Below are 25,778 nucleotides of genomic sequence, written 5' to 3' on the forward strand. Positions count from 1 at the left end.
AAGCTGGAGAAATCCCTTTCTTGTTCACAATCAGCCACTTAGGTGTTGAGTTTCATCCACAATCGCAACTCAAGACACGTGGGAAAGTCGCCGGCCAAAGTTTAGACAAAGTTTCAAAAAGTTAATATTAAAGTCCGTAGAAACAAGTCAAACGATGTATAGAATCAATCTTTAGGATGTTTTTAACCTAAATCTTCAATAATGTTCCAACCGGAGAATTCCCTTTGTCTTTCAGCAAACTGTCACATCGCAAGCCGACGTCAGGTCGCACTTACTCACGCCTAACGTGAGCTGTAGCCCTTGCCTCAGGCTCGTGAGTACGACGACTCGAGGGCTCTACTACTACCATGGCGCAGACCCACTGCACATCAATACAGCTCTACACCATTCCATCCCTCGCTTCAACAGTAGAAAGATCAAATACAATGGTTTACACATGCAACTGTTGTCTACACTTCTCAGTGGATCGCCTTTACGGAAGTGGTCACAATATGACTCTCATCATCTCGACACTGTATATTCGATAAGCAATGACTTGAAAAACTACAAACCTCAGATTTCCCACTTCCTGATTGGATTTTTTCTCAGGTTTTTGCCTGCCATATGAGTTCTGTTATACTCACAGACATCATTCAAACAATTTTAGAAACTTCAGAGTGTTTTCTATCCAAATATACTAATATTATGCAAATATTAGCAACTGGGCCTGAGTAGCAGGCAGTTTACTCTGGGCACCTTATTCATCCAAGCTACTCAATACTGCCCCCAGCCATAAGAAGTTAAAAGCTGCCCAGATGGAGGAGTTGAAAACAGACTGCCTGTGAATGAGCCGATGCGTCTTCCTATGGTATGTCATTGGAAATGGTTGCTGGAAGCTGCCAGCTTTCCCCATCAATTATCTCTTTATTTGGCATCCTCCGTTTATCAGCCTGCATTTGCCAGCCTCTCTCTGCTTCAGTGAATTAGCAGTTAGTCAGGTAGCAAATGGATACTCCTAAAATACCGCTCACGCCAGAAAACTATCTGCAGTCAACATAGAGAGACAGAAACAAACAATGATTGTTCATTTTGGAGGCTAATTACTCCAACCTTTTCCTGCTGTGTTTACAATGAAGGCAAAATAGATGCACAAATGAGTTGTTGCTTTCCAAGTATGGTGAGAGAGAGGCGATAGACAATAATGTTCTTTCACTTCCTCTTCTGGGCAGATTATTATTCCAGTTTGACAATGCCTGAAATGAGACTGGGTCAGGAAATAATTGCTGCAGTGGTCTAAGTGTAGGACAATGAGGTGCGGTAGAATTGCCATTTAAAGAGGAAATTGATWCTCTGCTTGATCGTTTTCAACATGCTATGCAAGTGAATATGAAGTATTGCCACTTTATTATTAGAGCAGTGGTGTGTATTCATGGATGCTAAGGGAAGCCAGGCTTCCCCAAAAAATGGACCAATAAAAAAAAAACACAATAATTGATCTTTCGTCTTTCTGTGTTTCATCATTTTCCTTCAATTCACCAAGAGGCTGAATGCATCTCACAGGAGAAAGCATCCGAGCGAGCAAAGCAGCTCCCATCTTTCTCTATGTGTAGGCCATCTATCTGATGCTGTCTGGTCCAAATGAGTATAACATTGCTGCCGCTAGTAGCATTGAAGGGAAGCCAGCGAGCATTTAGCTTCCCTTGATAAAAATGTATACAAAATTAGCCAATCAACTGTGAATGGTCCTGGCGTTCTCCGAAAAAGTGTCAAAGGAAGCCAGCTTTTTGGCATCACTCCTATCAAATCCCATTGAGAGCATACGTCATTGACAGAAAATGTTGAATTGTTGCATCTCGTTGTGTTGTTGTCCTCCGGCGGATGCTAGCTAAAATTGCCAATTTCTAAGTTAGCCATGGATGGAGATAGGGATTTGGTGGTTTTACTTACACTACGTTCAAACGTTTAGGGTCACTTAGAAATGTCCTTGTTTTTTGAAAGAAAAGCATCCATTAAATAACATAAAATTGAACCGGCTGATTATTAATGAATATCTACATAGACGTACAAAGGCCATTACCAGCAACCATGAAACATTGTTCAAATGACATTGTGTTAGCTATCCAAGTTTATCATTTTAAAAGGCTAATTGATCATTAGAAAACCTTTTTGCAATTATGTTAGCACAGCTGAAAACTGTTGTCTTGATTAAAGAAGCAATAAAACTGGCTGTAACCAGAATAGAAAAGAGGAGTGGGAGGCCCCGGTGCACAACTGAGGCAGAGGCAAGTAATTGGAGTGTCTAGTTTTGAGAAAGAGACGCCTCAAAGTCCTCAACTGGCAGCTTCATTAAATAGTACCGCGTCAACAGTGAAGAGGCGACTCCGGGATGCTGGCCTTCTAGGCAGAGTCCTTCTGTCCAGTGTCTGTGTTCTTTTTCCCATCTTAATCTTTTCTTTCTGTTGGCCCAGTCTGAGATATGGCTTTTTCTTTGCAAGTCTGCCTAGAAGGCCAGCATCCCGCAGTCGCCTCTTCACTGTTGACGTTGAGACTGGTGTTTTGCGGGTACTATTTAGTGAAGCTGCCAGTTGAGGACTTATGAGGCATCTGTTTCTCAAACTAGAAACTCTAATGTACTTGTCCTCTTGCTCAGTTGTGCACCGGGGCTTCCCACTCCTCTTTCTATTCTGGGTAGAGCCTGTTTGCGCATTCAGAAAGTATTCCGACCACTTGACTTTTCCCCCATTTTGTTATGTTACTGCCTTTTTCTAAAATGGATTAAATTAATTGTTATCCCTATCAAATCTACACACAATACCGCATAATGACAAAGCAAAAACAGGTTTTGGAGCTCAGGTGCATCCTGTTTCCATTGATCATCCTTGAGATGTTTCTCCAACTTGGTTGGAGTCCACCTGTGGTAAATTCAATTGATTAGACATGATTTGGAAAGGCACACAGATGTCTATATAAGGTCCCACAGTTGACACCGCATGTCAAAGCAAAAACCAAGCCATGAGGTCAAAGGAATTMACTGTAGAGCTCCGAGACAGGATTGTGTTGAGACACAGATCTGGGGAAGTGTACCAAAACATTTCAGCAACATTGAAGGTCGCCAAGAACACAGTGGCCTCCATCCTTCTTAAAATTGAGGAAGTTTGGAACCCCCAAGACTCTTCCTAGAAGAGCAATCGCCGGGAGAACTGAGCAATTGCTGGGAGAAGGACCTTGGTCAAGGAGGTGACCAAGAACGCAATGGTCACTCTGACAAAGCTCCAGAGTTCCTCTGTGGAGATGGGAGAACTATTCAGAAGGACAACCATCTCTGCAGCACTCCACCAATCAGGRCTTTATGGTAGAGTGGCGAGACGGAAGCCACTTCTCAGTAAAAACCACATCACAGCCCGCTTGGAGTTTGCCAAAGGGCACCTAAAGATTCTCTGGTCTGATGAAACCAAGATTGAACAATTTGGCCTGAATGTCAAGCGTCTAGTCTGGAGGAAACCTGGCACCATTCCTACGGTGAAGCATGGTGGTGGCAMCATCATGCTGTGGGGATGTTTTTCAGCAGCAGGGACTGGGAGAGATCCTTGATGATAAATCTCCTCCAGAGCGCTCAGGACCTCAGATTCGTCTTCCAACAGGACAATTACCCTAAGCACACAGCCAAGACAATGCACGGGGGGCCTGGCCTTGAACCCGATCTAACATCTCTGGAGAGACCTGAAAATAGCTGTGCAGCGGCGCTCCCCATCCAACCTGACAGAGCTTGAGAGGATCTCCAGAGAAGAATGGGAGAAACTCCCCAAATAGAGGTGTGCCAAGCTTGTAGCGTCATACCCAAGAAGACTTTAGGCTGTAATCGCTGCCAAAGGTGCTTCAACAAAGTACTGAGTAAAGGGTCTGAATACGTATGTATATGTGATATGTTTTTTTATTTTTAATACATTATTTTAGTTTATGATATGTCATTATGAGGTATTGTGTGTAGATTGAGGGATTTAAAAAAAAATCGAGTTCAGAATAAGGCTGTAAGGTAACAAAATGTTGAGGGGTCTGAATACTTTCCGAATGCACTGTAATTACAGAGGCAAGATCAGGCCACTCACATAATTAAAATGGGTGCAGTCAGCATGCTGTGACACATGCTCATGCACCCAGGTACTCATACACACAAGCGTACACACACACACCCATATACAGTGAGATCCAAAAGTATTTGGACAGTGACACACACACACCCTGTCACCTTATCCTGTGTGATGGAAAGGCCAGAGGGTGCAGCCAGGGCAGGAGAAGGAGCAGGGGCGTCATGCACCCATTTTTTTAGAGGGGGCACGAAGTATATGAGGATGTAAGGGGGGTGGTCTGCAGGAGGGCATTTTTCAAACAGCTTTTTCCTGCAATCTAGAGCCATCATCATGCCTAATTCTATGTAAGAAAAATATGTTTCTGCATAGGTTATCTAAGAATAACTATTTTAACAGTTCAATTAGCATTTTAATTAATGATGCACATTGATTCTTTAAGAACTTTTATGCCTTAGGAGTTTCATAACCAATGCAATTGTAGCCTTTTCTAAAGTCTATCAACCTTGTCAGCAGGCATACCAGCTGAGACAGTTGGACAAGGTACTCTGACTTGATTTATAGCCTGAAATGGCTTGGTAGCTAGTTATGAGTTTGTGAACCTAGCTAAAACCAACTTCAATAACTTGCTAGGTGGCTAGTATTACAGAGAAACAAACATTTTATTTTTTACTTATTTATCAAGAAGGAATCAATAGGCTACATACAGTAACTTGATCAAATTAATTCACAAACATACTGTACCTCCTGCGAGTCCTGCCCATCACCGGCAGCTAAAATCTAATCAAATGCTTTGTGTGTCACTCAACACTCTCTTYCCTCCTCCACTGATGAAATATTTGCAGGGAAAGAAAATTTGAGGTTACACCAACAGAAAAACCAACCTAATCTGTGAGGTGTAAGGCTAGTTGAGAGCTCCATGAACATGGTTATGCCTAACATTTTTAGAAGCATTAGTGTTGTGTTTTGATATTCTAGTTTTGTCCCTTTAGGGCACCTGTAACCCCCTTTTGCTTACCTACATTGAAATGCTTGGAATGTTCTTCCTGTGAAATGTTAATTTCTACTCCCGTCTCATGTCCTGTCCTTATTCTATTTGTATAAGTAATACAGTGTGCTATACAACGAGAAAGAAACGTTATCACGTTTGTGCTCATTATCTTCGGCAGAAAGTTTGAGTTAAATTCGTTTAGTTTTTTTTGCTGTAGAAAGACGCAAACAAAACGTGGAGATAGCCAGCTTAGGATGGAGAAAGTGAAGTCATTGTGAGTAAAAAGAAGAAAAAATAGGGTCTGGGTGTAAGGCACCGTCTGAAAAGTGTGAGAACGAAAAATAAACCGAAAATGRCTGCATTGGTTGGAAATATAGGAACATTTGATGAATCTGTGGCACAATGGAGTTCTTACACAGGACGTTTTGAGTACTTTGWGTTGGCAAATGGGATTAAAGCAGAAGTCGTTGTGCCAACATTTTTCACTGTTATGGGACGAAAAACATTAAATCTACTGAGCAGCCCAGTAACGCCTAAAAAACCTGGTGATAAATCATATGATGAAATTGTGGCTACCTTAAAAGGACATTATTCTCCCAAACCACTGATAATCGCAGAGAGYTTCAGGTTTCATAAGAGAAATCAAGAGGAGGGGGAATCAATCTCACAGTTTGTGGCTYTATTGAAACAGTTATCTGAACACTGTGAATTTGGGCGATCAATGAGTGACACTATACGTAATAGGTTAGTGTGTGGCATGTGCAGAGAAGCAATTCAGAAACACCTTTTGACTGAGAGTAACTTAACAATGCAGAGAACAATAGAAGTGAGTACATCAATGGAAATAGCAAATAAAGATGCACAACAGCTAAGTGCATTGACAGCTAAGTGCATAAGGTGTCTACGGAGTTAAAAAACAAGGCAGGAGGTGGCAAGCCATGCTATCGCAGTGGGAAACCAGGTCACTAAGCAGAGGAGTGTTGGTGCAAAGACTGCAGAAGTTGTGGYAAAAAGGGTCACATCGAACATGCATGTAAAAACAAAAAGAGACAATCATACAAAAGTACTGAACAAATGAAAAGCGACTTCGGGGAGTACAAAAAGAAATTGCATAAAATGGAGCACACAGAGGATGAACAAAGTGATACCCTGTCTGAAAGGGAAGAATCTTTGCATGTTTTGTCCATTTCAGACAATGGACACGGCTACTGGGTGACACCGCTACTGGATGGAAACGCAGTACGGATGCAAGTGGACACTGGATCAGCCATATCTTTGCTGTCTGAGACCGTATACAAGGAGAAACTACATCACCTCACACTACAGCCCACAAAGATGACTCTGAAACCATACACCGGTGAGATTGTTACAGTGGAGCTCATCAAACAGAAGGTAAAGCTACCACTCTACATCGTGACAGGCAACCATCCAGCATTGCTAGGATGCACATGGCTGGAAAAGATCAAACTAAACTGGCAGGAAATTCACATGGTTGCAAAAGAGGACACAAACCTACAAGGGATATTGAGGAAAGACGCGGATGTGTTTAAAGGAGAACTTGGCAGTATGAAGGACATAACAGTTAAACTGACCGTGAAACCAGACAGCAAGCCAAAATGCTTCAAAGCTAGACCTGTCCCGTACCCCATAAAACCAAAAGTTGAAATTGAGCTAAACAGACTAGTCGAGAGTGGAGTATTGGATCCAATGAATGATAGTGAATGGGCTACACCCGTTGTTCCAGTCATAAAAAAATATGGATCACTCAGACTCTGTGGTGACCCAGGCTTGACTGCTGAAAAATATCCACTACCCCTCATTGACGACCTCTTTTCTGGTTTAGCTGGAGGACAAAACTTCAGTAAGATAGACTTATGGCAGGCCTATCTACAGATGCATGTGGACCAAGAGTCATAAGAACTGTTGACCACAGTGACTCACAAAAGGACTGTACAGGTACCAGAGGCTTCATTTTGGAATCACCTCAACTCCGGCCTTGTTTCAGAGAGCTATGGACCAGATACTGAGTGGGCTCACTGGGGTCCAATGTTACCTCGATGATCTACTCATCACCGGCAAAGACGAGCAGGAGCACCTGAGAAACCTGAACGCTACACTACAGAGATTGGAGGAGTACGGTCTGAGGGTCCGGGAGGAAAAATGCATGTTTTTCCGGCCCTCTGTTGAGTACCTGGGCCACATCATCGACAGTTCGGGGCTCCACAAGGCGCCATCGAAGGTGAAGGCCGTTGCGAAACTCCATCCCCACAGAACGTGAGTCAGCTGAGATCATTCTTAGGACTACTGACGTACTACGCAAAGTTTGTGACAAACCTAGCTAACATATTAAAGCCACTGCATTAACTTTGAACAAAACCAAACAGTGGAAGTGGATAGACAGATGTGAGGAGACCTTCAAGAYAGTGAAAACAGCCTTAGCTCAGTCAGAGGCCCTAACCCACTTCWACCCCTTGCCATTACAGTTGGCATGTGATGCATTGCCTTATGGCATTGGTGCGGTTGTCTCACACATCATGCCATCAGGTGAAGAAAGGCCAATTGCTTTCGCATCACAGACCTTAAAACCTTTCTGGGACTGGCGGCAGTATTGAGTAGTTAGTATGAATAAGGTGCCCTATGTAAACTGCCTGTTACTCAGGCCCAGAAGCTAGGATATGCATATGCATGGTAGTATTGGATAGAAAACACTCTAAAGTTTCCAAAACTGTTAAAATAATGTCTGTGAGAGTATAACAGAACTGATATGGCAGGCGAAAACCTGAGGAAAATCCATCCAGGAAATGTTATTATTTTGAAATGGCTGTTTTTCCATTGAAGGCCTATCCACCATACAAAGACTTATGACCCAGTTCACAATCCCTATGGCTTCCACAACATGTGGCCAGACTTTAGGCATTGTTTCAGGCTTTTACTCTGAAAAATTAGGGAGAAACACCCCTTTCAATGAAAGGCCAGTGTTTTTCCTTTTCTATTATTAAAACTATTGTCCGGTTGAAATATGATRGATTATTTATGACAAAAACAACCTGAGGATTGATTATAAACATTGTTTGACATGTTTCTACGAACTTTTATGGTACTTTTTAGATTTTTCGTCTGCCTGCTGTGACCGTGCTTTGTGCCATTGGATTACTMWACAAAACGCACCAACAAACGGAGSTTTTTGGACATAAAGAGGGACTTTATCGAACAAAACAAACTATTGTGTAACATGGAGTCTTGTGAGTGCAACCATATGAAGATCATCAAAAGTAAGTGATTTTATTGCTATTTCTGACTTTTGTTACTCCTCCACTTGGCTGGTTACTGTTTGTAATGTTTTGTGTGCTGGGCGCTGTCCTCAGATAATCGCATGGTTTGCTTCGCCGTAAAGTATTTTTTAAATCTGACACTGTGGTTGGATTAACAAGAAGTGTATCTTTAAGCCGATGTATAACACTTGTATGTTTTAGGAATTTTAATTTTAGTATTTCTGTTTTTGAATTTGGCGCTCTGCAATTTCACTGGCTGTTGGCCAGGTGGGACGCTAGCGGAACACCTATCCTTAATAGGTTTTAAGTAAAGCCGAGAGCAATTATGCACAGATAGAGCGTGAAGCACTTCCCATTGTGTTTGGAGTTAATACATTTCATCAGTTTCTGTTTGGCCGACGATTCACACTGCTGACGGACCATAGACCCCTCACATCCATCTTTGGTCCCCACACCGGCATTCGGTCGCTTGCAGCCAGCCGCATGCAGCGATGGCCATTATTGTTATTGACATTGTGTCACGGCTGTCTTCGTCCTCCTCATCTGAGGAGTAAGAAATGTCGGACCAATACGCAGCGTGGTAAGTGTTCGTAATTTTTATGGAAAACTGAACACTACAAAACAACAAAGTGACAACCGTGAAGCTAATGAACAATCGTGCTGACACAAACACTACACATAGACAATCACCCACAACCCACAATGACAAAACAGGATACCTAAATATGGTTCCCAATCAGAGAAAACGAAAAACAGCTGCCTCTGATTGAGAACCATATCAGGCCAAACACATAGAAATAGACAAACCAGACATACAACATAGAATGCCCACTCAGATCACACCCTGACCAAACAAAACATACAAAGCAAACTATGGTCAGGGCGTGACACATTAGGGCAGAATACACCCCAGGGTTAAGTCTGGGAACTGAGGCAGTCTACCCTCTTTCCCTAGTTTAGAAAAGGTTATTCTGAAAAGTTCATTTATTTACATTAATAAGACAAAACAGTGAATATTTACTTTTTCCTTATGAGTCATCAAAAGTAAAGGGGGAGGAATAAGTTGTGTATTGATATTCTAGTTTTGTCCCTTTAGGGCACCTGCTTGGAATGTAATTCCTGTGAAACGCATTAAACAATTCCCACGTTAATTTCTACTCCCGTCATGTCCTGTCCTTATATTAGTTGTATAAGTACTACAATGTGCTATACAACAATTAGACCAGAACCTTAACACAGTTTGACCTCCAAATTTGAACATAAATCATGAAGATTAGGCTATTTTCCAATCAGTGTGTCCCTTCTGCAAAATACCGCTGACAGATCATTTTATAAATAATTATACTAAATGTGGCCTTAAAAACCCCCAGGTCCTGTCTCACAGCAGAGTTCAGGATGGGATAGAGATAATGACACATGCACCATGGGGCTAAGCCTTTCTCTACCACACCTTTTCAGATTGAGTGATTGACAACATGACATGGATTACATAGWGGTGGGGGATGACCTCTTGCTAAATCACTAAATTGGCAAATAATCATACTGTACAGTTCTCATAGGCTGAAAGAAGTCCATTCAAAATGATGCGTTTGTAGTGCACAATYCTACTTCATTTATAGTTACCTACTTCACCACACAGGAACTCATGTCACCAGAAAATCAGAGACGAAGAAGATCTGGCTTTAGCCCTAGACATGGCTGCTTACTGGTCAACTGTGTACCCTTGAAAGTGACATCACCACTAAAGGTAGGCACATAATAGGTTATCACTGAGGTGTCTTTCACAAAGAGGGTATTTTACAAACAKAGAGAAGTGGTGTGACCTGCCATAGGGCCTGACACATTGACCTGTAATTTCCACACAATGCCTGTGAGATCMGACAGCTCTTGAAACAGATGCTCATGGTTAAAAACCAGTGGCAACTAAAATAAGTTGATTTAGTTGATTTAATTTCAATTCATGAAGTAAACTGGAATTTCWGTTTACTTCCTGAATTTAATTGTAATTGAGCCCAACCCTGGCCACAACTACTGTAGTCTGGACTTGCAAAGTTTACAAGTACTAAGACCAAATCTGACMAAACTAGAATACATACATGTACATATTACCTCAACTAACCGGTGTCCCCGCACATTGAGTCTATACCGGTACCCCCCTGTATATAYTCTCGCTACTGTTATTTTACTGCTGCTCTTTAATTACTTATTACTTTTATTTCTTATTCTTARCTGTATTTTTTTAAACTGCATTGTTGGTTAGGGGCTCGTAAAGTAAGCATTTCACTGTATGGTCTACACCTGTTGTATTCGGTGCATGTGACTAATAAGATTTGATTTGATAGAATGGACTACATTTGAGACTGAGGAGTTGAAAAGGTTGCCTGTCTGAGAAATCTGTGTTGAGCATTCCTGTTCTGGTTTGCACTGGTTTGCACTCCAAAATTGGTGAGATGCTATTCGGGTAATGTTGGCATGAGAGCTGAGTAATTGAACATGATTGCTAATATGTCGCCACACCTTGGATAGAAGTCGGGCTCTCAGATTCAATGAAACCTTTGAATATGTTTGTTTGTTTTGTATATGCGGCAAAAATGACGTAGCGACCACACCCTGTGGCTAAGCCAGCAACAATTACTCAACGTTGTTGTAACTATACAGATAAGTCTGTCACTTAACCAACTTAGCTGGTGATGTTACTATGACTACAGGTAGTGAGGAATCAAGTACTGTAGCTATGGATACTATGCTCTGACGGTTAACAGGTGACAGGTAAATATAGTTACTATTTGGATGGTAGAGGCCAGATTCTGGCTGCATGGTTTGGAATGGGTAAAATTGGGCTAGCAAGTCAGACCAGGTCAGTCCTGGAAAAGAGGTGCTCATCCACTGGAAAAACMATTTAGTAAACTGAAATAAGAATAAATACGCATTTTTAAAACTATACTGAAACTATTAGCTTTGATTGCACAGGAACACAGGCCATGGYCATGGAGCTACAGCAGGACCCGGAAATTAACCTCTCCAAAAYAGAGCTCACTGACGCGCAACTCTCAGTCTTATCTACTTTTCTACCTACACTACCGGTCAAAAGTTTTAGAACACCAACTCATTCAAGGGTTTTTCTTTATTTTTACTATGTTCTACACTGTAGAATACATCACAACTGTGAAATAACACATATGGAATCATGTAGTAACCACAAAAGTGTTAAATCAAAATATATTTTATATTTGAAATTCTTCAAATAGCCACACTTTGCCTTGATGACAGCTTTGCACACTCTTGGCATTCTCTCAACCAGCTTCATGAGGTAGTCACCTGGAATGCATTTCAATTAACAGGTGTGCCTTGTTAATTTGTGGAATTTCTTTCCTTCTTAATGCGTTTGAGCCAATCAGTTMTGTTGCGARAAGGTAGGGGGGTATACAGAAGATAGCCCTATTTGGTAAAAGACCAAGCCCATTTTATGGCAAGAACAGGTCAAATAAGCAAAGAGAAACGACAGTCCATCATTACTTTAAGACATGAAGGTCAGTCAATACGGAGAATTAAGAACTTTGAACGTTTCTACAAGTGCAGTCGCAAAAACCATCAAGCGCTATGATGAAACTGGCTCTCATGAGGACTGCCACAGGAATGGAAGACCCAGAGTTACCTCTGCTGCAGAGGATAAGTTCATTAGAGTTACCAGCCTCAGAAATTGCAGCCCAATAAATGTTTTCAGAGTTRAAGTCACAGACACATCTCAACATCGACTGTTCAGAGGAAACTATGTGAATCAGGCCTTCATGGTCGAATTGCTGCAAAGAAACCACTACTAAAGGACACCAATAYTAAGAAGAGACTTGCTTGGACCAAGAATCARCAGCAATGGACATTAGACTGGTGGAAATMTGTCCTTTGGTCTGGATTCCAAATTGGAGATTTTTGGTTCCAATCGCCGTGCCTTTGTGAGACGRGGTGTGGGMGAACGGATAATCTCTGTATGTGTATTTCCCACCGTAAAGCATGGAGGAGGAGGTGTTATGGTGTAGGGGTGCTTTGCTGGTGACACTGTCTGTGATTCATTTAGAATTCGAGGCACACTTAAAACCTCTTAGGGATATATCCCTTTTTTTKAATTTTCGCCTAAATTACATATCCAAATCTAACTGCCTGTAGCTCAYGCCCTGAAGCAAGGATATGCATAMTCTTGGCACCATTTGAAGTTTGTGGAAATGTGAATTGAATGTKCGAGAATATAACACAATAGACCTGGTAGAAGAAAATARAAATAATATCTTCTGCAAGAATATCYTCAAATCTGTAAACTTGGACTTTGATTTAGCTTAGTATTAGTATTAGTAGCCATATTATAAGTTCAACATTTGCAAAACAACCAGGTTTCATAACTTCATAAKTCTGAATATCCTTATAATTATTGTCCACAATGAAAAGACATGCTGTGGTACAAGGTTATTAGCTACATTTTACGACATATACATGGTTTCCAGATARTKCCGTAAAGCCCYGCTCATTGGCRATCTAGCTAGCTTTGTTTGACCCCGATTGGTGCTTATTTGACAAAGATACAGTCGCTCAAGTGATAGCCGCCCGCGTCATCGGCCGGCTATGAATGCGTCGCTCTKTGACCAAAAACACTGTCCTATATGATATACTACACCCCTAATGAAATAGTGAAGTCTTGTTACCTTCTAGGATCTCTGAGGAATAGATATGAACGTGATTTGACTCGTTGAAACAATGTTTACGGTGAGATTTTCCCAGATTCCTTTCTTTGCAAATTGAACGAGTGGAAATACAAAATCGATCGTGCATGCTATATGGACCTTTTTAGGACATGAAKAAATATTTTYTCTAACAAAACGACACTTCATGTTATCTCTGGGACCCTTRGGATGATAAACCAGAGCAAGATTTCAGAATGTAAGTACACCTTTCACCTTCAAAGGTGAATTTATCAAACCTATCGCATTGAAAAAAGTGTTTTGTTGTWAGGAGCTCTCCACAAACAATAGCATGGCATTTTTCACAGTAATATCTACTGTACATTGGGCAGTGCAGTTATATTAACAACAATTMAAGCTTTCAGCCAATATAAGACACTTCTATGTACCGACATTTGTTGTTTCTCTAAAATCTGCGATGGAGACACAAAACGCTGCATGATTTACAACTGTCCCGTTAACGGGATGCCTATCCCTTCTTCGGGATTGGTGTCCCTTCCACGGGACGGTTGAGCTAACGTAGGCTAATGCGATTAGCATGAGGTTGTAAGTAACAAGAACATTTCCCAGGAGATAGACACATCTGATATTGGCAGAAAGCTTAAATTCGTGTTAATCTAACTGCACTGTCCAATTTACAGTAGCTATTACAGTGAAAMAATACCATGCTATTGTTTGAGGAGAGTGCACAATTTCAAACAAAGTTATTAATAAACAAATTAGGCACATTTGGGCAGTCTTGATACAAKATMTTGAACAGAAATGCAATGGTTCATTGAATCAGTCTAAAACCTTGCACACACACTSCTGCCATCTAGTGGCCACAATCTAAATTGCACCTGGGCTGGAAAAATACATTATGGCCTTTGCATTTCAGATGCTGTTGGTTTTTTCTTTGTATTATCTTTTACCAGATATATTGCGTTATACTCTCCTACATTCCTTTCACATTTCCACAAACTTCAAAGTGTTTCCTTTCAAATGGTACCAGGAATATGCTTATCCTTGCTTCAGGGCCTGAGCTACAGAGAGTTCGATTTGGGTATGTCGTTTTAGGCGAAAATTGGAAAAAAAGGGGCAGATCCTTTTAACTTCTCTGGGATATGTGGGACGCCAACGTCCCACTTGACCAAAAGCCAGTAAAAATGCAGAGCGCCAAATTCAAATAAATTACTATAAAAATCATGAAATCACACATGAAAGATACCAAATTAAAGCTACACTTGTTGTGAATCCAGCCAATATGTCAGAATTCAAATAGGCTTTACGACGAAAGCACACCAAACGATTATGTTAGGTCAGAGCCAAGTCACAGAAAAACACAGCCATTTTTCCAGCCAAAGGGGAGGAGTAACAAAAAGAGAATAGAGATTAAATTCATCACTAACCTTTGATGATCTTCATCAGAGACACTCAAGGACTTCATGTACACAATACATATATGTGTGTTCGGTAAAGTTCATATTGATATCTCAAAAATCTGGTTAGCGGGACGCTACTGTCTCACTTGCCAAAAGCCAGAGAAAATGCCAGAGCGCCAAAATTCAAATAAATTACTTATAAAATCAAACTTTCATTAAATCACACATGAAAGATACCAAATTGAAGCTTACACGTGTTGGAATCCAGACAACATGTCAGAATTCAAATAGTCTTTTCGGCGAAAAGAAAACATGCTATTATCTGAGGATAGCAACAAAGAGACAGAAGCATATTTCACCCTGCAGGCGCGACACAAAACGCAGAAATACAAATATAATTCATGCCTTACCTTTGACGAGGCTCTGTTGTTGGCACTCCTAGTATGTGCCATAAACATCACAAATGGTCCTTTTGTTCGATTAATTCAGTCGATATATATCCAAAATGTCCATTTATTGGCACATTTGATCCAGAAAAACCACCGGTTCCAACTTGTGCAACCCGTGACTACAAAATATCTCAAAATACCTGTAAACTTGCCAAACATTTCTAACTACTTTTGTAATACAACTTTAGGTATTTTTTAACGTTAATAATCGATAAAATTGAAGACGGGCATGATCTGTGTTCATACAGGACTAAAACAAACTGCTAGCTAGCTTTCTGGTCACGCACCTCTATCAAACAGTACACTTCAAGTGACCTCGTTCAAGATGGCGATCGACTTTTGATTACACAAACGCGAAAAAAACATATCAACCCAATTTCTACGACTGTTGACATCCAGTGGAACGGGTAGGACTGCAAGAAGGTCAATTAGAAATCTGGATTTCCAATGAAAACCCATTGAAAAGAGAGTGACCTCAAAAAAAATCTGAATGGTTTGTCCTCTGGGTTTCGCCTGCTAAATAAGTTCTGTTATACTCACAGACATGATTCAAACAGTTTTAGAAACTTCAGAGTGTTTTCTATCCAAATCTACTAATAATATGCATATCTTATCTTCTGGGGATGAGTAGCTGGCAGTTGAATTTGGGTATGCTTTTCATCCAAACGTGAAAATGCTGCCCCCTATCCTAGAGAAGTTTTAACCAGCATGGTTACTACAGCATTTTGCAGCGATACACCATCCCATCTGGATTGCGGTTAGTAGGACTATCATTTGTTTTTCAACAGGACAATGACCCAACACACCTCCAGGCTGTGAAAGGGCTATTTTACCAAGAAGGAGAGTGATGGAGTGCTGCATTAGATGACCTGGCCTCCACAATCCCCCGACCTCAACAAAATTGAGATGGTTGAGGATAAGTCGGACCGCAGAGTGAAGGAAAAGCAGCCAACAAGTGCTCAGCATAAGTGGGAACTCCTTCAAGAAAGTAGATCTGTTTACATTCTTTCGCAAGATTACATTTAAGAACGTTTTCTCAAAACACTGTTTCAGGCCTAGAAACCCAAGAACGAACTGGTACCCATTTTAAGCCCAAAACCAAATTCTGTCCTACAGGTAACAACTCCAACTAATACATATTCAGAAGAACCTCACTAGGTTTTAGTGATGAACATTTCCATAGAAAATTAAGTGTTGATCCCACACAGGTATTCCAAAGGGATATATGCTCTTATCTGGAGCAAGCCCTATTAAAATAAACTCATCTCAAAACCTGAATATGAATACCTTTGCTGCAAATGTGCCATACGTCCATACCTGGACATTTTGCAGAAATTACACAAACCTAAAACACAACAAGGCAATTATCCAGGCAGACCAGTCGTTAAAAAAAACATTGGATTGGTGTAAATATGGGCAAAAGAGTTTCCTTCCACCATATTTCTTGTACCAGTCGAGGCACTTATCCTTTAAATCCAAGTCACATTACGATTGATTTATCATTTAAACCTAACCAAACCTATCTTCTGGCCATGGAGTTGTATGGAGTCCTCTAGTGGCCAAAAGCCTGTGTTCGCATAGGGCAGCACCATTGAGGACTTTTGCTATTTCGGTTTAGTCAACTGGGCGCGACTTCCAACTTCACTGGCTGCTCTCTCCTGATGACCTGTTTTGCATGACCTGATGACCCGCTTGGAGTCGTGATAGTCGGGTCATCAGGAGGGATCAGCCAATTAATTTTACTGATGAAAAAGAAAATTGACTATTCAAGATGGAGATGGCCTCAATGGTGCTACCCATGGTCTCACAGATGCCATCATGACATAGCTACAGAGATGTTATGTATATCTAATGGTCCTGGCCCATCCCCTTATGTATTACTGCTTCCCAGTGGCAAGAAGTGACATCCCCAAAAAACAAACTATAGGTTCCTAGCCTCCCACTCATAGGCTACTTTCTGCTCCTGACACTAAAAGTACAACTGAAACTAAATAACATAAAAACAAAATAGAAATGCTTTAATCAAACTGAAACTAAATAAAAATTATTAAATCAAGTCTGAAAACTAACTGAAAATAAATAGAATTTCAAATAAAGATCAAAAAAACTAATAGAAATAAAAACTAATATTAAATCACAAAACTATAATAACCTTGCCATGAACCACCTATTTTGAAAATGGACCATTAAGGGAAATACATAGCTACATAGTYAGCTATAGACAATGCTGTCACACACAAAAATCTTGAGTGTAAAATACGCATTCATGTGCACCCAATAACCCTAGACACTGTTAAAATTAAATATAAAAAAACAATACTGCCTTTACGATTCCGACACAGCCACAAACTTACCGTTGTTTCGAGAAACACATACACATTACAGTACAAATAAACAAGGACATCACTGAGTCACCTATTCACTAACCCATTACAAAAGGTCTTTAGAAAGCCATACAAGATAACCATAAAGAGCACTGTCTGAAAGAAAGGCTTCCACTAAACAACCCAGAATTAATTCTGCCAATAAACAATTGGAATGAGTCAAAACTCATTCAACCATTGACAAACCACATCAATTTGAATAACCACTGCATCTGAATAACTTTAAAATAATGAAAATGAGAAGCTATTCTACCAATGAGCAACGTGGTACAGTAGGCACTGTGGTGTTGAAAATGTGATTGCTGTAGTGTTGAGATTGGTCTAGGGTAGTATCGTTCACTCCCATYTTTAAACAACAACAAGCAGTGAGGTCAGGGCCAAGTCTCTAAACCAGGGGTCTCCAACAGGTCGATATGAGTAGCTCGCCAAACAATTCTGAAAGTACAGTACAAGCAATTTGACAAGTATCAGACACCGCAAGCTCCCAGATACTATCTAATCAATGCAACATTGACATTATCCCACAATATCTGCCAATACATTTCCAGCAACTGTGCCTGTCTGTCTGTGTGGTGCATGCATCACTGTCTCTCACTCCGTGTGTAGGTAGCTAGTTGATGTGATAACCGTCTTGTGGGTTGACAGAAATACTTTCCCAAAAACCTTCTCAGGAAAATGTTTACTTCAAAGTAGGCTTAACTGGCAGAGTAAGTATACATGCACGGTGCTACACCGGGCTAGGGGGGGCTATAGCCCTGTCACAATTCTGCGTAGCCCCAGTTAAGCCCCTCAAACATTTTAGCAGTCGGCAGTCTAAATATAATCACTATAACATGCTGACCACACCGCTCGCGCACTCCTCATTGGAGATGGCAAGTGGATGATTGAAAGTGGGTGATTGAAAGATGAACTGAGTTCATCGGTCGTCATGGTAATGACTAGAAACAAATTGGTTGACCGTTTTATGAGTGGATTAATTGTCGGAGTAGAGGACCTTGTGCATTTCAGGTAAAATAACAACTCAACGTGTATATTTACGCTGCTGCTACTTTCTGTTTATCATATATGCATAGTCACTTTAACTATACATTCATGTACATACTACCWCAATTGGGCCGACCAACCAGTGCTCCAACACATTGGCTAACCGGGCTATCTGCTTTGTGTCCCACCACCAACCACCCGCCAACCCCTCTTTTACGCTACTGCTACTCTCTGTTCATCATATATGCATAGTCACTTTAACCATATCTACATGTACATACTACCTCAATCAGCCTGATAGCCTCGCTACTGTTGTTTTATTTCTTTACTTACCTATTGTTCACCTAATACCTTTTTTCCACTATWGGTTAGAGCCTSTAAGTAAGCATTTCACTGTAAGGTCTACCTGTTGTATTCGGCGCACATGACAAAAACTTTCATTTGATATCCCAGGACAAATTAGCTAGCAACTGCAAGCTAGCTAGCTAAATTGCCATACATTTTTAATGCTTTTCCACCTGTCACCGAATTAATATAATTGGTTCAGAGTTTGTTTGGATATTTCAACKTGTGTGTTGTGATCGCATTTGGTGTGGGGGGACAAAATAATTTTGCGCATCATGGCGCACGTCCTGTTTGGGTACGGGTAAGATTGTGATGATAGCGAGCTCGTTTTACACCATGTGTGCACAGTTGACAGGCATGGGATAAATGCACTTTTCGTTGTGGCTGCACTGTGGATATTATTCCTTTCATTTCTGACATTGTGATAGACATTTAATRCYTAACATTATAACCAATGCACAGCAGGACGCATGTATATCGTTGGCCTACAAGTTATTTTTGTTTGCAATAGAAATATAATCACTAAGATTGTGATGATAGCCAGTTCGTTTTACAAGTGTGTGCACAGTTAACAGGCATAGGCTAAATGCCTTGCACTTCTCGTTGTGGCTGCACTTTGGATATTATTAATTTAATTTCTGACGTTGTGATAGTCATTTCATCCAAAACATTATTACCAATGCACAGTTGAAGGGTTATGCATATGGAATAAATGCACTTCCTGTTGTTGCATTTTGGATGTATTGTGTTGTTATTGCTGAAAGACATGTCATTGCCTTGTGGTCCCTTGTCTTAGGCTTATAGCTATTTTGTCACGCCTGCTCCCGCTTTGGCCAAATTAAATTAAAACTACATTTATATCGAATGTGCTGTGTGCCATATCTGCTTCTYTTGAAAAAACTTTGAAGTCATGAAAATCGACTTCAGATTTTAGCTCCGGGAGAGAAAAAATCCTGGCGCCGTGCCTGTAAGTATATCAATTGTATCTATTATTGGTTATATGCAAACTTTGCCATGAAATGAGCAACAGCAGTACAGCACCATTGCTAGACCGGCACATTAGATGGCACATTCGTCATTTGCTGTAAGCGTAATTAAAAGTTGAATTACACTCTAAAGTTGAATTACACTCCATAATCTATTTTTTTTTTTTTTCCAGATCCTCCCCAAAATTTGTCTTCTGGTGTGTTTTAACCATTGACATTTATCCATTGACTTGGACTCAGAACATCTAATTTCGTTGTTTCTCTATGAACAATTGTGATTTTGAGATTGAAAAACAAAAAAAATCGAAAACCAGGAGAAAACCCCCCCAGAAAACTTAATTTGGGKAAATATAAAACTGAAAACATAGTGTACAAGAGAAAGTATTGTACTAAGGACCTGGGGAAGAGTTGCAGGGGAGAGGAGAAGAGAAGAACGTGCCTATTTGAAAGCTAGAAAAATATCAGTATCTCACATGTTWAATTTTTTWAAAGTAGCTCTCATGCTAGAAAATGTTGAAGATCCCTGCTCTGAACGGTTACATGACTAGCGGCAGCCGGCAGGTGACTGAACATCCCACATGACACCTGACCCATACGTGAAGACGCTGTTCTCTGTGTTTTAAAAATACACAAACATACACTAAACAGTGCTTCAAAAACCAGTCCCACAGGTCTCTGCTACAGCCCCCCAATCAACACATTAAAAACACCAGGCCTCAGTCACAATCTCAATTGTTGTGTTAGTGTCGCTTGAAACCTGGTCAGTACATGACTGCTACATGCAAGTAGTCAGGGAGCGCTATGACAAGCGGCCACACTTTTCCACTCCTCCACTCACCAGGTTTCCCCTCCTCCCTGTCCGATTTCATCCCCTCCTCGCAGGAGAGCTTTCCCGAGGATTCCACTGTCAGGTCCGGACAGGGAACTCTCACGACAGACACGACGGGAATTTGAACAACACTCAAGGAAAAAACACTCTTCTTCCACTGCACTATATTCAGAAAACTCTTTCTCTCTCTCTCTCTGTACCTGTTCTAGGAAACTCCCACAGGTTTAGAAATACATATTCCACTACTCCCCTCCCCCTTTGCTCCAACGGTTCACTGGGGGGGAGGAGCTAACTAGAGCTGGCACACACACACACACACACACACACACACACACACACACACACACACACACACACACACACACACACACACACACACACACACACAGTTTAGGGGAGGAGTTACAGCAAGGTGCAGGCTTGTAGAAGGCAGGTGAGATTGTCCTCCCTTCCCCTATAGGCTCCTTCAAACACTGCTAAATGTAGGCCTATTGTATGATACACTGCTGAGGTGTTTGACATCACTTAAATTCCAATTTCCAAGGAGGATGCTGCCTGATATTCCTGATGGGCAAGTATACCATTTCTCATTCACATACTTGACTTTCTCTGTAACTGGTTCTGGAACAAGTTCACTGGGCCCTTACTTGCTAATATATTTTAAATCTAGATTAGTGATTCAACAACATGAAATATAGAGGAAATTATCCAATCATTGAAGGATTTAGACAGGATAAATGATTCATTACAAGACTAGCTGAACATGAGTGAGACCCACCAATTGATATCCATTGTTACTTTTTCATACCGGCCAACATGTGTCGTTAACACCGCATCCAGCCTCAACAGAATGTGAGCCAGTTGAGACCCTTTCAATAAAGGAGGCCCAAACAAAATAAGCTTTTGCAGTCTATTGTTGTCTGTGCATAATGGACAAAGTGAGGTAATTGAATACTGCCGGCTGTAAGGGGGGGCTTGTGTCCCCTCGCTATCCCCCACCCCACACCCCCCGCCCGCCCGGCCAAGTTCAACTGATATGCTACTGAATAAAGTGGGAAAATTCATGTGAACAAATAGCTGCTTTCTGCTGGACTGGGGGACTTGGGAGGGGGTGCTGTATGCTGATTTTACTCTGCGATAATGCCCTAGGGGCTGAGGAGGAATGCTAAGAAGGCTGAGCATGTCAGACCAGGGTCTTGTTCAGTAGGTACCAAATGGAAGAAAATGGACTGAAACAGGGAGAAACTACCTGGACTTGTCCAATAAGAAACAATAATTTTCATTGTCCATTGCAAATGATTTGAAAATGTTTTCATTTGTGTGCCTTGATGAACACATCCCAGTTGTATTATGGCTAAGCGGTCTGTGCTTTGCCTCAATGCTGATAATTTCTCCTCTCAATCCCCTTTAACTTTCTAAGTAGGCCATTCTGGAAAGAGGAGGGGACATATCAACACATTATTATACCTTTATTTCAACAAGGAACACAAACTGAGACCAAGGTCTCTTTTACAGCTGGGCCCTGCGTATACAGTTTAYGTACAATGATTATAAAATTACACAAGACAAACAAAACGATCACAGATAACACAAAAAATACAACAGCAGATTGTTACATTTACACATAGGTCATTCCCCTAATAGCACAATAACTTGCATTACCTGAAGCAGTTACAAGCAATACAAAATAAAAATCCTCCAATAAATGTTTAAAATGGGCAAGGGGGACAAGAGTCTCACGTGTCAGAATTGGTTTAGGAACTATCTTTCTGACAGAACACAATGTGTATATACTGACAATCACAAGTCTAGCTTTCTAGAGATTAATATAGGTGTGCCCCAGGGTTCCATTTTAGCTCCAGTGTTGTTCTCAATTTGTATTAATGATTTGGGAAATGGGATGCAACCAGCAAAGTTACATCTATATGCAGATGATACAGTCATATATTAATGTGCTCCATCTCTGGTTCAGGCTGTTGAAGAGCTCCAGACTGCTTTTCAGTCACTGCAGGTCTCCCTTTATGGTCTCAAACTGGTCTTGAATGTACAAAAAACTKAATTCATGACCTATACCAGAGCTAGAAGCCTGCCAGAGAACGTTAGCATTGTCACATCTGGTGGCTTATCCATTGAAAAAGTGTCATCCTACACATACCTATGTATTTGGTTGGATGACAAGTTGTCCTTTAAAGTTCATGTAGGTAATCTTGTGACAAAGCTTACATTGAAATTGGGTTTTTATTTTCGTAATAAGGCTTGCTTCCCACTTATGGCTCGAAAGAAGCTTGTTCAGGCCACTTTTCTCTCTCTGTAATTGATTATGGTGACTTGTATATGCATGCAACCTCCTCTGTCTTACAGAGACTGGACTCTGTTTATCATGCATCCTTGCACTTTATTACAAATGCCAAGTCACTCACCCACCATTGCAGGTTGGACCTCACTTTATATGTGCAGAAAGATGCATTTATATGTGTTCATCTACAAAGCCCTTTGGGTAAACTCCCTCTCTACCTCTGTAGTCTGGTCTCCTTCACCACCATCAGTTACCATACCCGGTCTGCTAGGTGGGTGCTACTTAAAGTCCCCAGGACATTCACAGTATTAGACAAGACTGCCTTCTCATCTTGTGCACCAGACGCATGGAATAGTCTACAATCAATGCTTCATCTAGATATGTTAATGCCACTGAATTAATTTAAAATATTGATAGGAGACTCTGTTACATGTTGTTGTATTGTTGTATGTTTTAAGTATGTAATGTATTGATTGTTGCTGCCTTCTTGGCAAGGTCTCCCTTGAAAAAGAGACTCTGGGTCTCAATGGGCTTTTCCTGGTTAAATAAAAAAATCAAATTGAGGTTTATCTGGATATTGAGGTTTATCTTAGCATGTTACGTTAATATTGCTAATTCAACCACCATAAACAGAGAACAGGCTTTTGAAGCCTAAATGCTAGCTACAAGAGCTACATAGCAGGTCTGTAGCATATCCAACATTGAGGGTATTAAGGTCATCTTGGCATGTGATGTCAGAAGGAACACATCCAGGCACTCATAAAGATGGATTGCTAATTACGTCGGCTGGGCACACTAATAAAAATAATTTATTTGGCGCACACCCGCTATTTACAGTGCATTAAAAGGGCATCATTAAAAGTACATCGGGGACAAGGGAAGAGTGAGCATTCTCTTCAGGAGGCACTGGGCTCAGCGCCTGTGAACAATGCCCAAGGCCTCCATAGGATCAGTGTCTGGAGTGTGGCTGGATACATGGACCTTGGAGGTTAGTGCTAGCTACTGCTAACCACATGCATTTTAATACACAACCTTATGGGGTTATGCTATCAACTCCTAACATGCATTTTCATACTGTACACAACCTTGTGGGCTTATGCTAGCTACTAGGGKTGGGAGATATGACGATATATATCGTGTGACAATAGAAAAACGTATATCATTTCATATTATGCTCTATCTGTAATATGAAACATATATCATTTCATATTACGTGGTAATCATACTCGGACCAAGGCGCAGCGTACGTAGAGTTCCACATGTTTATTAAATGAAACTCACAAAAACAATAAAGAGCAACAAAACGTGATGTTCTGTAGAGCTCACAGGCATCAACACAAAAAACAAGATCCCACAAAAACCAGTGGGGAAATGGCTGCCTAAATATGATCCCCAATCAAAGACAATGATAAACAGCTGCCTCTGATTGGGAACCATACCAGGCCAACATAGAAATAAATGCACTAGATCGCCCACCCTAGTCACACCCCGACCTAACCAAAATAGAGAATAAAAAGGCTCTCTATTTTCAGGGCGTGACACTATCGTTTATTTCATTGTGCCGCAAATCACACTCTTCACGGCAATATTTTTCATCAATTGGACGACACTTTGCGTGCCGTGTGGAAGGACATTTGCAACACAAACAAACATGGAGGAGAGTCAACGTGACACAGAGCACGGAGACACAGAGCTCGTACCTAAAATAGAGAGAGATAGTCTAAGGATGAGACCCAAAAAAGTACAGTTGAATGCTCAAAACAAACACCCTGACTCAGACATTGCAAGAGGCTTTTGCCCGCGTCACACCATATGGCAAAGAGTCACGAAGATGGAAGGCGATAACAGCTGCCGTTACAACTTACATCTGCAAAGACATGGCCCCAATTTACATGGTCGAGAAACGGGGGTTTCGTGAGTTGGAGCTAACACTCGACCTAAYGTACCAAATGCAAACCGGTTACTAGCTACTGCTAACAACATGCATTTTCACACGACCTTGTGGGGTTATGCTAGCTACTGCTAACATTCACAATCACAAGGGGATGTGGTGGTTCAAAACATAAAATAGACATTTCATGTTGTAGTAGGCTAGGTCAATACAATACATTTGACTGCAGACATGCTTGCAGTCAAATGTATTGTATTGACCTAGCCTACTACAATCTAAATTGCACCTGGGCTGGAATAATACATTTTAGCCTTTCTCTTGTATTTCAAAGATGGTACAAAAAAAATACAAAACAACAGTTGTTTTTTTCTTATCTTTTACCAGATATATTGTGTTATTCAACTACATTCCTTTCACATTTCCATAAACTTCAAAGTGTTTCCTTTTAAATGCTACCAAGAATATGTATATCCTTGCTTCAGGGCCTGAGCTACAGGCAGTTAGCTATAGAGGACGGGCTCATTGTAATGACTGGAATGGAATTTATGGAACTGAGGTTTCCATATGTTTGATACCGTTCCATTTATTCCATTCCAGCCATTACAATGATCCTGTCCTCCTATAGCTCCTCCCACAAGTTTCCTCTGGTACAGAAATTTGTAGGCGGCTTAACTTACCCTTGCCAAGAGACAATTTTTTMGGGACAATCTATGTTTTCAAAACAGTAATGTTTTCATTAATTCTGATTATTTCCAGGGTAAACAACATCCTGAAATATATGTAGATGTATTTGTTAGAAAGAATACCTTGACGAAGTGATGCTGAGTGTAAAAATAGCTAAACTTACCCCACTCTCCCCTGCTGTAATGTATGCACTCTGTATTTATTTTGAAGTGTCTCAAATTAAGGTCAGACACAATTCTGGTCTCAGTGAGCACATATAGATTAATAGAGGTCAGATATGAAATAATTCTGAAAGTAAAAAACACCTGATTTTGTCATAAACCCTCAAAGTTCCATAATGGGGTGAAAATGGCAGCCATCTTGGTCAGGGAGAAATCCAAAACCAGTCTAATTGYTGATATATTTATTGCTTTTACTAATGGAGGAAAATAAAAGTAAGACGTGATGTACCAGAAATTGTGTAATGGAATTGCACAGAGGCGGTGTGCAATAGTAGGAAGACCACTTTATGCAGC

At 40.8% G+C, this 25,778-nt stretch overlaps 1 protein-coding gene across 1 annotated transcript in view; it reads right to left on the minus strand.

Moving 5' to 3' along the window:
* Nucleotides 1–20,695, minus strand: part of LOC111976384 (kazrin-like) — a 114,000-nt gene extending 93,305 nt beyond the window's left edge. Inside the window, exon 1 of the mRNA XM_024005181.2 lies at nt 20,402–20,695. Coding sequence (XP_023860949.1) covers nt 20,402–20,432 — 31 coding nt within the window. The 5' untranslated portion in view covers nt 20,433–20,695. The remainder of the gene's footprint in view (nt 1–20,401) is intronic.
* Between the last annotated feature and the right edge of the window lie 5,083 nt (nt 20,696–25,778).

Source organism: Salvelinus sp. IW2-2015, linkage group LG17, assembly GCF_002910315.2.
Source record: "Salvelinus sp. IW2-2015 linkage group LG17, ASM291031v2, whole genome shotgun sequence".
NCBI classification, from domain to species: domain Eukaryota; kingdom Metazoa; phylum Chordata; class Actinopteri; order Salmoniformes; family Salmonidae; genus Salvelinus; species Salvelinus sp. IW2-2015.